Raw genomic sequence first — 13,923 nt, 5'->3', positions numbered from 1 at the left:
TGCGGCTAGACTGTGTTTGGGAAAAGCAAGCGTATAGATGCGAGATAGTGCCAGGGCAGTGAGGGCTCTGACGACGACGTTGAGCCCTGCCCCATATTCGGTGAGTGTCTGCGGTAACATACAGCCGACATTCACTGCAATGGCAGGGATCGGAGATAAGTCCATAGCAATCGCGGCATCTAAATCATTAGAAAGAGGGGATGACCCTCTCTGACAGCCCAACCCCCCTCCCCATGAAATGGGGTCTCAATAGTTGTCATGGCAGCCTGAAGGCCCCAGGTCTGCCAAACACTCCTATATTGTATTGAAAAAGAGTGTTTGTACTACCATAAAATATTATTTAAACGTGTGAATGACTGAATTATTAAATTAATGAATAAAAGGCGCTTACCAAGGTCCTCTCCAAGATGTTTTCACTGGTAAGATAAGTGACTTACTAATGTGCTGTCAGTAGCTGAAATGTCTCTGTAAGGCTTCGTTCACATCTGCTTTCCGGCGGAACGGAGCCCTGACTGACACAAACGGAAACCATAGGTTCCCGTTTCCATCACCATTGATTTCAATGGTGACGGAGCCGGTGCCAATGTTGTTCCGTTTGTCTCCGTTGTGCAAGGGTTCCGTCGTTTTGACAGAATCAATACCGTAGTCGACTACACTATTGATTCCGTCAAAACGATGGAACCCTTGCACAACGGAGACAAACGGAAACCATGGGCACCGCATCTGTCACCATTGAAATCAATGGTAGTGGAAACGGAAACCTGTGGTTTCCATTTGTGCCAGTCAGGGCTCCGCTCAGACGGAACGTCGGAACGCAGCCCTGACCCAGATGTGACTGAAGCCTTAGCCAGTGTCATGTGCAGTCACATCTCCATGCTCCTGGTATTTTATCTCCTGCTTGTGTGACATTTTGTACACTGAGCACATGATTATCTCCCTCTGTAGTACAGGTTGTCACACATTATATGCCTCTGATTTTCCCTGCTGCTCCCTCCCGCCCGTCTGCAAGGAATGTGTTTCACATGCTGGGCAGCAGATAGTGCAGAGTCTAGCAGCAGAACACAGCTGTGTCTCAATAGCAGACAGTGAGCAATTGCAGCACTACCTTACACATTGTGGCATGCAGGCAGCTGTAAATATAGGCAACGTCTGTGAGTGGAGAGAGGAATCATGGGAACTGTAGTTCTTCACATGGTAATCCCGCCCACAGCAAGCCCTTGCTTGACAGAGCTGGGAAACCTAATGAAAATAAAAAAGATTTGCTACTGACACTTTTCTGTATATTTTATAAGATCTGAAAACCCCTTTTAACACCTCCTGCAGCTCGGCTCATTAAAGCAGATCTGTCATGGTGACAAACCACTTTAGATAAGGGCATTTATTATTAGATGCCCTATTTAAAAAAAAAAAAAAAATATATATATATATATAGAACCTGCTGAACAGCCCAAATGCATCAGAATCGTGTGCTTTATTTTTTAGCAAGAAAGATGCTGTGGATATTTCCATGTGATCCAAGAGAGCTGTGCCAATCAACATAAAATGCTCTTTTGTAATGACGGTTTAGGGGGGTTGGGTGGGATATTTAGCGGGGAAGTAGTACCTGGGCGTCTCTCTCAGATAAGGCCACTAATTGATGTTGACGTATATCACCATGACCTCATCTGTAACAACAAGTGGCATTTCTTGAGGTATTTTATGACAGTGTTTTATGTTAGCGGGATATTTAACGTCTACACAGTCTAGTCTATTGTCAAGGACATGTTGTGAGCGCTATCCCTTTCATTTATATGGAGTTATTTATTTATATGCTGCATGCAAGTAAAGCTAGGATGGGGTACTCCGATGGGTTCCCCATAAAAGCATTTCTAGCAGCGTTCTTTATGCAGTAGTTTACTCTCCTGGTAGGTTTAGCGGAGTGATGATTGATGGCTGGGATACACATATATATATATATATATATATATATATATATATATATATATATATATGTATGTATGATGTTGGTTCTGTAGCTGATATTTAGACAGTGCCGTGTCTGGCAGCGTAGGCAGGAAAGTGACACCAGCACATACGGCATATAACTGTGTAATCTGCTTGGGTTCACTTCAGGTCACTGCTATACACCGCGCTATGTATTTGAAGGACGTTCTGAGGTCTGTGGGTGATCGATAGATGGGGAGGGTGCACAGACTGGCTGCGTGAGTCCATTGTGGTTACTTTTCAAGATTGGGTCTGAAATCCTGTACACATTAATGTTATGCAAATTTCTATCAACACTTTTATTTATTTTTACTTGATAGATCACTGTCATATGCATTATTACCGGTGTCATTCTGTATTCATTATTGTTAAAGTTTTTCCATAAACATCATTTATCACTTCTCCAGCAGTCCAATACACCGTGAATGATGCGGTGGCCGAGCATGTGCAGTACTACTCCTTTCACATATGGGACTTGGGGGCGCTCGTTTTTATGATCGGTGGGGGTCCCAGCAGTCGGTCACCTACCGGTCAGACATTTATTGCTTATCCGTTTGGTTCTGATCCAGGTTTCGGGTCCCTTGTGTTCACTAGCCTGTGCCCCCCTTTTATGTTCATCTTATGTTTTAGTGCATATAATAGTTGTTTTCTCTTCCATTATTGCAGCATATCATCATTATTTTTTTAGTCTGCTTTTTGGGTTAATAGTCTGCCACGTATGCAGCACCGCAAACCACTGCAGTCCTTCCAAGCTGCTGTCTGTTCTGCTAGGAGCCCGTCTGCTTTATAAAGTCCTCGCCCACCAGTCTGCAGAAACGAATGTTCCCGTATTGGGTTCTATATACTCTTTATATACACAAGTGTTCCTGCTTCCTGGCTGAATGTTCCCATATTGGGTTCTATATACTCTTTATATACACACAAGTGTTACTGCTTCCTGGCTGAATGTTCCCGTATTGGGTTCTATATACTCTTTATATACACAAGTGTTGCTGCTTCCTGGCTGAATGTTCCCGTATTGGGTTCTATATACTCTTTATATACACAAGTGTTGCTGCTTCCTGGCTGAATGTTCCCATATTGGGTTCTATATACTCTTTATATATACACAAGTGTTACTGCTTCCTGGCTGAATGTTCCCATATTGGGTTCTATATACTCTTTATATACACAAGTGTTGCTGCTTCCTGGCTGAATGTTCCCATATTGGGTTCTATATACTCTTTATATACACAAGTGTTGCTGCTTCCTGGCTGAATGTTCCCGTATTGGGTTCTATATACTCTTTATATACACAAGTGTTCCTGCTTCCTGGCTGAATGTTCCCATATTGGGTTCTATATACTCTTTATATATACACAAGTGTTACTGCTTCCTGGCTGAATGTTCCCATATTGGGTTCTATATACTCTTTATATACACAAGTGTTGCTGCTTCCTGGCTGAATGTTCCCATATTGGGTTCTATATACTCTTTATATACACAAGTGTTGCTGCTTCCTGGCTGAATGTTCCCATATTGGGTTCTATATACTCTTTATATACACAAGTGTTCCTGCTTCCTGGCTGAATGTTCCCGTATTGGGTTCTATATACTCTTTATATACACAAGTGTTGCTGCTTCCTGGCTGAATGTTCCCGTATTGGGTTCTATATACTCTTTATATACACAAGTGTTCCTGCTTCCTGGCTGAATGTTCCCGTATTGGGTTCTATATACTCTTTATATACACAAGTGTTGCTGCTTCCTGGCTGAATGTTCCCGTATTGGGTTCTATATACTCTTTATATACACAAGTGTTGCTGCTTCCTGGCTGAATGTTCCCATATTGGGTTCTATATACTCTTTATATACACAAGTGTTGCTGCTTCCTGGCTGAATGTTCCCATATTGGGTTCTATATACTCTTTATATACACAAGTGTTGCTGCTTCCTGTCTGAATGTTCCCATATTGGGTTCTATATACTCTTTATATACACAAGTGTTGCTGCTTCCTGGCTGAATGTTCCCGTATTGGGTTCTATATACTCTTTATATACACAAGTGTTGCTGCTTCCTGGCTGAATGTTCCCATATTGGGTTCTATATACTCTTTATATACACAAGTGTTGCTGCTTCCTGGCTGAATGTTCCCATATTGGGTTCTATATACTCTTTATATACACAAGTGTTCCTGCTTCCTGGCTGAATGTTCCCATATTGGGTTCTATATACTCTTTATATACACAAGTGTTGCTGCTTCCTGGCTGAATGTTCCCGTATTGGGTTCTATATACTCTTTATATACACAAGTGTTGCTGCTTCCTGGCTGAATGTTCCCGTATTGGGTTCTATATACTCTTTATATACACAAGTGTTGCTGCTTCCTGGCTGAATGTTCCCGTATTGGGTTCTATATACTCTTTATATACACACAAGTGTTGCTGCTTCCTGGCTGAATGTTCCCATATTGGGTTCTATATACTCTTTATATACACAAGTGTTGCTGCTTCCTGGCTGAATGTTCCCATATTGGGTTCTATATACTCTTTATATACACAAGTGTTGCTGCTTCCTGGCTGAATGTTCCCATATTGGGTTCTATATACTCTTTATATACACAAGTGTTGCTGCTTCCTGGCTGAATGTTCACACTTTGTCGTACTCCGGTGACATTGCTTCCTCATCTATATGCACTGCTTGACAAAAGTTAGAAAACTTTGGAAGTCTCCAGTTTAGTTTGGGGATAGGTTATTTCTAATACATTCTATATGGGACATTACAATCCTTAGTGTAAGGGATATGCATCATAAAAGTTGTACTCCCTATTGTGTCGTAAACATGACCCGTATACCATACATTTACATAGAATACGTCTTTTTGTGAGATATTTTTGTATTGAAAAAGTCCGCTATAAATACAGTTAAAAACCTTGCATACACATAACGCCCCGATGTTTTGCCATATGTTAGGTCTATGAAAGTATATGGATATGTTAAGTGTGTACATCAGAAGGATTAGCATCGTGCAAATGTATTGTGAACTTGATCGACGTGTCTTTTTTCAACCGTACTGACTATGTAACATAGCTGAACTACTACACAAATGAACTCTCGACAACCGTTCACATAAAGGGATCCTGACGAGCACACTAAAAAGATCAGGTTTGACTGGCGTCAGGCCAAACAACAGTGTGAACAGGGACTGTCGGATATATACATTATGTACACAAAGGCTTTGCTTGATAGGTTTACAGAACATCTCTTTAAGGGGACGGTTTCACGTGGCGGCATCCGCATGCAGCCGCAACCCTGCTTACTTGCGGTGACCAATGGCGTCACGATTTGGCCTGGGTATTATCTGCATGGGACCATATCCTAAAATAATGCCCCACCCCCCCATCCTCCAGTGATCAGCTAATGGTGCTGGGGGAAGTGGTATATAGCCATACATTTAACCTGCGGAGTCTTACTATTACATGAATGACCTGCTCCAAGTCCTCCAAAGTGGGAGCCAAATCATCCATTTTATCTGTTACTTTACTGCCACCTCATGGTTGATATTCAAAATGCATCAAAGAGAAGTTTGAGGCATTGGAGTTTGCACCTTGTGTAATGAAAGATTTTGACTTCAAATCCATTCATCCAGTTGTATCTGTAATGGATGGCGGCCATTACTGCTCACTAAAGAGTGGTCAACTCATTTTTCAGATTCCTGAATGGCGAACCGCAAGATGAATGATAAAGGGATGGATTACTTTAGAATCACTATTTTGCACACTGATAATTGGGTTGACAACCCCTGCGGTAACAGTAATGGGGACTATACTGGCTGTGCGCTATATTCCACAGAAACATATACTGTATAACTAAGATAGATCTTAATATATATTTGTTACAACTTGCCATAAAAGGGTCAGACATATTTACTGGTGATTTGTACATTACTCTATGGGGCTAAGAGTTGTGTGAAATTTCATCTACAAACCAGTTGTATCGCTGTGACATGAGAATTGCTGTGCGACAAGTCTCCTCCCTCAGGACTCCTGCACATGGCTGTATAACGGCTCCATACATCTGTTTAGTGCCAAGGACAAGATCAGGAAAGGCTTTCCCAAAGCAAGTTTTTAGAATAGGCTTTCCTGATCTAACAGGACAGGATTCGATCCCGTTCTCGGTACTTAATAAATGGTTGATGTGAGAAGCTGTAATGTGTCCGATTCCTTATTCACCCAGTCACAACTTCTGTACTTCCTTTAGTGAATTTCCCGAGATCGGGACAAAAGAAAGCTTCTGAGTATGTGCGGACTTCTTCAAGTGAATCCTCCCCTGTAGTCCTGGTGTCACTAGTGTCTCTTGTAAAATGTCGCTATTGACCTGCAACAATCTTAAGGCTCTTTTACACGGGCAGATCCCTTCTCGATGACTAGCGTCGGTTGACGATACTGACGTATTGATCATCACTCGTATACTCCATATACTTTTTATCGTGGCTATATGGGGACGAATGATCGTTAATACGATTGTTCGGCCCATATATTTTTTGGGCAGTATAAAAGATCCAATCATTCATCGGCTGATGGCTGCCATGTTTACATGGACCTTCCTATGTAATGCCTGGACAATGTAGTTACTAGAGCTGTTGCCTGCAGATAGGGTTACCACCCAACCAGTAACCCCAATAATTAATACCAGGAGGCCGGTGCCGGCACTTGTCTTCTCCTGATCCGGGAGATCTCCCCGCGCTGTGATCAGATGATGTGCCGAACACCGAGGGAACCCGTAAACTGTTCCGTCACCGCTGCAGATTCCTCGCTTTCCTTCACTTCTCTGTTATCAGTGCAGGGAAGTAACCGGTAAGCTGGACATATACAGCACGTGTGTCCAGCTCCATGTGAGAGGCGACATGCCTGGAGATTCTCCACTGGCTACCAAGTATGATTAACCGCTTCCCTGCCCTAGACTTCCAGGGACGCTGACATTGAACACCTCAACACAGTAGACCTCCAAGGGTGTTGGCATTAACCCCTTAACTTTCCTAGACCGCTAGGGATGTTAGTATTAACCCTTTAACTACCCTAGACACCAGGGATGTATGGGTAATAAAAGGTCCTTATGAAACCAACCCCCCTCCCTTCTTTTTTATCCAGCCAGTGTTTTTTTTTTTAAATGTATACTGATGTATCCAACACAGGCCTAAAGGTATGTGTGGGGTAACTCCGGTGACGTAACTGTCTGACTGGGGACTCCGGCATTGCAGAGCTCCTTACATCACTGTCTATACATGCACAGTGACATCAGGAGCTATACCTGACTCGGGTAGCGCTCTGCCCGGGGGAATTTGGGCGATGTATCCCACTGCATACTTATACAGTAGGATATGCTGCAGTCTTCCTTCCATCTGAGGTATTACGTTGGGCGTTCTATTGACATATAGCTCTGACGGAAGGAACTATCTCAATGTGAAGGGGGCCTCACAGCGGCGTCATGCCACTTCTATGTAAAGTAGATACAAAGAAGCTGCAGCGCTAAAAACAAAATCCATTTTTTTAATAGAATTATATTCGAAAAATGCTGCTTATGCAAAAACAGTATACATTACTTAAAAAAAAACGTCACGAGAGGTTTTCATGGTCATTTTAGTCTTGTCTGTAAGTACGTATTTTCCAGATAGAGGATCTTTTCATTAATGCAGGGTTGTGTCTCTGGGACACTACAGAACTCGGGAGATCAGCATTGTGCCACAATGGAGTATATACTTGTGGAGAGCGGGAGAGAGTCGTAAAGGGGCACGCCATGTTTGTGGCGCCTGGATAGTTTCATCACAAGTGTTTATGGCTTAATGTTCACTTCATGCCGGGGGTCTGCCACCTTTGGCTCCCCAGCTGTTGTGAAACCACAAGTCCCAGAATGCCATGCTATGGATATATTACTATATTGACAGGATATGGACATCATTAGTAGTTACACAGGCGCGTGGACGTCTTTGTGTTATATTTGCTGTATTTTACATATTTTTGTTCTCCGGTAGTGTGTCTATGTCTGCGGTGCCTAAGGTTTATTGTCTTACAATGTTTGTCATGTGTACTCTACATTTCTATTTCTAATTGTATGCATTTGATTTGTTTTGCAGGTAAATATTTTTTTTTTCCCGAGCAGGTCCCCACCTTTGATTTAAGAATGCAGATAAAAGAGGACATAAATCCAGTGCTGCGGTATGTCCTGCATTTTTTTATGTGGCTCTATGGCGTGATCACATTTGTGCCGTGGTTCTTACTGTCTGGTGCACGAGAAAGGCAGAGCAGAGCAACGCGGGTAAAAGCCAGGGCTCTGAACGATGATCCAAGTAGCCCATTTCGTTCGGTGGACAGCTCGGGCAGCCTGGCATCCTCTCTGTACCCTGGCTGCGATACCCTGGACAAGGTCTTTAAGCACGCTGCAGAACTATTTAAAACCAAGGGTTGCCTGGGGACTAGAGAAGTGCTTAGTGAGGAAGATGAAATCCAACCCAATGGAAAGGTCTTTAAGAAGGTGAGTAACAATTGTTATAATCATTATATTATTGGTAGCATACATCTTGTATGGTGAATGTTTGCCACAATATTCTGTTCAAGTGTATATATGAAACACTAGGAAGCGGCCTGGGCCATAACAATTGATATCGCAGCGGCTGCAAGAACTGGGGCTTGAGCGAGCCCAGCGGAGTGTCATGTGGGTCCTACTGTGAACTGATGCTGGCAGGAGCTTTGGGGCTCTGAAATAGTAAGGTCAATCATATATTAGTAGCTTTACAAGCTGCTGCCAGCAGAGGGCAGCATCACTCTGTATTCACAGTGCAGGAGAGTTAAGGCCCTATTACACAGGCCCATTTTTAGCCGGTTCAGAGAGCGCTGATCGTCGTGACAGCTCATTGATCGGCGCTCGTTTGCTCCTGTTACAAGGAGCTATGTATGGGTTTAAGCGCTCGTTACTCCAAACGCTCGTCCCCATACATTATTATCATGTCGGCAGGGAGCTGACAACAATAATATTTCAGTTTTTTAAAACGATGCGACCAGCAGATGAACGAGCGTTTAAACAGGACAATTTTCGGGAACGAGCGTTTTATAAACGCTTGTCTGCCCGATAATTGCCCAATAAAAAACCCTATTACTGTAAGCTTGGGATTGTAAGGCCTAGCTCACACAGTTTTCTGGTGCGGTTTTTGACACGGAAACCGCGCTAAATAATGGCCAAATTCGCTTCCCATTGATTTTAATAGAGGACGGAGGCGTTTTTCCCGCGAGCGGAAAAAAATGCTCAAGGGAAAGAGAGGCGTCAAAAGAGGGATTCGGGCAGAACATCCAGTAATGGAACCTTCATTCACTCATGCTGCATTACTGGATGTGCTGCCTAAATCCCTCTCTTGTTGCCATTGTGTTGAACGGTTGGATCCAGTCCTATTGGGCTTTGCACTCCTAGTTTTTGCTTATTTTTCTGCTGCTGTAACTCTTGTGCAATGCCCTTTCTTCAGGCTTTTCCATCTCTGACCTCCCATTGACATCAATGGGAGGCAGAGAAAACGGTTTTCACTGGGTTTTATACCCGCTGCTGAAAAACGCTGCAAAACACGCAGCAAAGAGAGGGCAGGCAGGTCAAAATCTGCCTCAAAATTCCTGACGAAATGCCCCGTCATGTATAGTCCGACACCCTTGCCTCAAATCTAGTTACTGAGAATGCGCCACTAAGGTGTCCCGTTGTGCGCACGCATCGGAACAGGACATAGATGCGCAAGCACAGGATTTTGTATGTGCTGGGGGAAGGCGAGGAGCCGTTAATCAAAAGTAAGGAGGCGGGATAAACTCAGAAAGACTTGAGGAATGAAGATATGACTCTTATATAAGCTCATTAGCATACGGCGCAGGAACACTAAAAACCGAATACTAAAGATACGGAGCTACTTAGAAGATAATTATAGAGAACATAAAAATGATTTTTCACCCACTACCACCAGGTATTGCTGGTTTAATAGGAGAAATGCTGGTGACCGGCTCCCTTTAAGAGCAGATTTACTAAGACTGTTGGGTGATTTATGCAGCGCTGTCTGACAGCAGCATATAATAGAGGGATAGAAGTGGAGCTCTGTGTTATACATATTTATATGATTTTGAATACAGATTTCTTTGTAAAAAGCACAGAAAAACAGGACAAGTTGTCTCCCCTAGGAGTGCTGTCAGGATTTTCTCTATTTACTCAGAAATCTATAGACCTGTCTGTCACAGAGCTCAGCTTCACTCTCTATCATGCTGCTCTCTGATAGGACAGCATCAATCACATGATAGGTTCGCTGTGCGCCAGAAAGTAAAATCAACGCCAGCTATGAGATGGTGTACCTTTCCCCTATAATTTCTATTTCTGTAAATGTATCAGAGTGGTGGATCCACCAACTTTTTAAATATTGACGCGTGCAGTGTAAATGCATCAAACGTTTAACATTTTTGCACAAATAGTAACTCGCGCAACTTTTCTATACCAGAAAATTGCCATAAAAAGTTGATAAATTCCCCCCTTAGACCAGGATCTCACACACCGCTTTGGTGCAGTTTTTTAGTGAAGTTTTTGGCTCCATTTTTTTATTCAAACCCTGGAGTGGACATAAAAGAAAAGAAATGCGTCGGTCTTTTTTCTTTATACCTATCCCTCCTTTTGGATACACTTCTGGCTTTGGCTCAAAAAACTGAGCCAAAAACGGCATCAAAACTGTATATGTCATCCTGGCCTAAGTGTTTCTTTGTAGCTGTTCTTATGTGTATCCCCCAGATGGCAGTGTTTCCATTTTGATAGGTCATAATGTAAAAAAAAAAAAGTTGTATCCTTTTAACACTTAGGGCCTGTTCACATCAGCGTTGGCTTTCCGTTGAGGGGTTCCGTTTGGAGAACCCCTCAACGGAAAGGCAAACGGAAACCTTTGCTTCCGTTTCCATCACCATTGATATCAATGGTGACGGAAACATTGCTAATGGTTTCCGTTTGTCACTATTCCGTCAGGTTTCTTTTTTTTTTTTTTACGAAATCAATAGCGCAGTCGACTGGCCCTTACTGATCAATTTATATTATAAGATGACTGTAGATTGTATTGAGCTAAGCTCTAGTAAAGTTTAGTTATTGGTTACTGCCCCCTAGGATAAGGCAGCATTTTAAATTCTGTAATAATACATTGTAAAAGCACATTACAGTATTTCATGTTATAGGCAAATGACTGGCCCTTTTTATATTCATGTGCACTGAGAAAGGTATATAGATCTGCCATAGAAGCCGGTAATTGTATATTGAACAGTTGCACTTTTTATCTGTAATAAGGATCCAGCCACAGGCTGTGCAGGAATACTTGGACTTCTATTTCCACAGCCTGAAGACCACTATTGTGGCCCTCCTGATAAAGTACAGGACTCTCTGCCATGTAACCACTGTTGACGTTCGCTAGGACAGCTCTTTAGAGAATAGAGACTGAGCTCATCCACTGCTCCGGTCATTAGGGGACCTCCTGCTATGTGCGTTCCAGTGCACTGATCGACAGACGCGTTCACTAAATAAAGAATCATAGATGTGGAATTCTGCGCACGTGCTGCTTACTTACACCACAAACGTCACATTTTGTTATTGTGCACATGGAAAGTTTTTTTGGAAAGGTTAGTCAAGGAGCAGTACCACTGTAAATCATAGTGCGGACTCGTTGCCTGCTGCAATTCTTCCAGCGCTAGATCCGTACTGTAATAATGTCAGTGTTAAATGTATTACTAATATTCCAGCAACATATTCTGTAGCAATGTAGCAAGATTGTCATCCTTCACGTCCGTCCCTGTCCAGTTTAATTTTCCTATTTTAGGGACAAGGACCAATGTCCTAGGAAGACAAATAACCTGCCAGTATGATTTTGGAGTGTGGAAGATTATCAGAGACTAAGGCCTAGTGCACACTTCAGTCTTTTTCTTCAGGGTGCTAGCCGTTTTTCTGACTGCTAGCACCCTGACCTGTTCAGTTCAATGGGGCCATGCACACTTCAGTTTTTTTGACGGTCCCGTTGCTCCATTCCGACAAAAGTAGAGCATGTCCTACTTTGGTCCGAGATTCCGTGACTGTGAGGCCCATGCAAGTCAATGAGTCCGTCAAAAAAAATTGAAGACACACAGAAGGCATCCGTGTGCCGTCCGTGTGTGACGGAGTCGTTGCCTAGCAACGGCCGGGCTGGCAGAAAAACATTACAGATATATTACACTAATGGGCAGCCACTTATCTCTATCCAGCACTGATAGAGAGAAGAGGCTGCTGATAAAAATAAAATAAAAAGCAGTTCATACGTACCATGGTACTTGTCTTGGTGACTAGTCCCTCTTCTTCCTCCAGTCCGACCTTTCTGTATGAAGCGGCAGTCCATGTGGCCGCTGCAGCCTGTGATTGGCTGCAGAGGCGGTCACGTGGGATGAAGCGTCATCCCTGGAGGCCGGCCTTCTGACGTCATCCAGACTTGCGTGACCGCCACTACAGCTTGTGATTGGCTGCAGCGGTGACATGGGATGAAACGTCATTCCAGGAGGCCGGACAGGAGGAAAATGCATGGAGTTCTGGGTAAGTATGAACTGATTTTTTAATTTTTATTTAATAAATTGTGTTTTGCGAGCACCGAGCATGGTCATTCTTCAGCGCTAGTCTCTGTCCAGGGTGCTGAAAGAGTTACCGCCGATCAGTGCAGCCCATTAACTCTTTCAGCACCCTGTACAGTGACTAGCGCTGAACAGCCCTGCTCTTTCAGCACCCTGGACAGTACCATGCTCGGCGCTCGGAAAGGGAAACGCGGAGTGCACACGGAAATCACACGGCCGCTAAAACGGGCTCACGGACCCGTCAAAAACGGGCGTGAAAACGGTGATGGAAGTGTGCAAGAGGCCTTCAAGAGAACCTTTCACCTCCCCATACACATGCAGCATGTAATGGGCAGGACTGCACAAATCCTGGGGCACTTTAAAAAATTTTGCCCTCCTCCGTTATTTAGATATCGGTGCCGTTATATTTGGCGCCCGATATTTAAATAACCCCCTGAACTGTCAATGGGGCGTGTAATGGCAAGGGGGCGTGTAACATCGCTGTGACACTGTCCAATCGGCTACGGACGACAGTGCTACAGCAAGAGCTGGAGAGAAGAGAGCGTGTGAGCGCTCTCCTCTCTCCAGCTCTCTTGCACTGTCCGCAGCATTGACACGTCCTCTTGCCAGTTCGGCAGAGAAGTACAAGACTGTGTGATCTCTCGCGAGAGATCAGGCTTGTCCTTGTCTGCCGAGAGCTGAAGAGTGAGAGCGTGCGCGCGCACACGCTCTTCTCTCTCCTGCTCTGACACTGTTCGTAGCTGATTGGACAGTGTCACAGCGATGTTATACGCCCCCTTGCCATTACACGCCCCACTGACAGTTCAGGGGGTTATTTAAATATTGGGCGCCAAATATAACGGCACCAATATCTAAATAACGGAGGAGGGTATAACATTTTTTTAAAGTACCCCAGGGTTTGTGCAGCCCTGTCCATTACATGCTGCATTCCGCTGCACATGTATGGGCAGGTGAAAGGTTCTCTTTAAAGGCAACGTAAACTTTTGAAAGGGATTTTTTTATTTTTGATACAAAGTTGCACCAATCACACAGATTAACCTTTTTTAATTACATTTTATTAAAAATAATTTTCACTTTTTGAGATACAGCTGCTTTGTGTCATTCATGCATTCATGCAGAGCAGCTGTATCTTGCACTGAATCCTGTACCCGTCAGGTCAGCGGGACTGACCGGCTCCAGGTCAGTGGGTCCTGCGTGTCTGACAGGCAGGATCGAGATGTTACCAGGTGGATTACCGAGATGGATAACAGGTGGATCTTGCGTGTCAGAGACGCAGGACCTTCTTTCACTGAACCCATCAGTCCTGCTGACCTGACGGGTA

The 13,923-nt window shown here is 43.7% G+C and overlaps 1 protein-coding gene across 1 annotated transcript in view; it reads left to right on the top strand.

The window, feature by feature from the left end:
• ACSL3 (acyl-CoA synthetase long chain family member 3) overlaps window positions 1-13,923 on the top strand; it is a 101,853-nt gene that overhangs the window by 37,332 nt on the left and 50,598 nt on the right. The window contains exon 2 of the mRNA XM_075861420.1: window positions 8,096-8,493. Within this exon, the coding sequence (XP_075717535.1) occupies window positions 8,143-8,493 (351 nt within the window). The 5' untranslated portion in view covers window positions 8,096-8,142. The remainder of the gene's footprint in view (window positions 1-8,095; window positions 8,494-13,923) is intronic.

The sequence above is a fragment of the Rhinoderma darwinii genome, chromosome 4 (assembly GCF_050947455.1).
Source record: "Rhinoderma darwinii isolate aRhiDar2 chromosome 4, aRhiDar2.hap1, whole genome shotgun sequence".
Lineage (NCBI taxonomy): Eukaryota > Metazoa > Chordata > Amphibia > Anura > Rhinodermatidae > Rhinoderma > Rhinoderma darwinii.
Note: the sequence above shows the minus strand (reverse complement) of the source record. Positions and strands in the feature narration are given on the sequence as shown.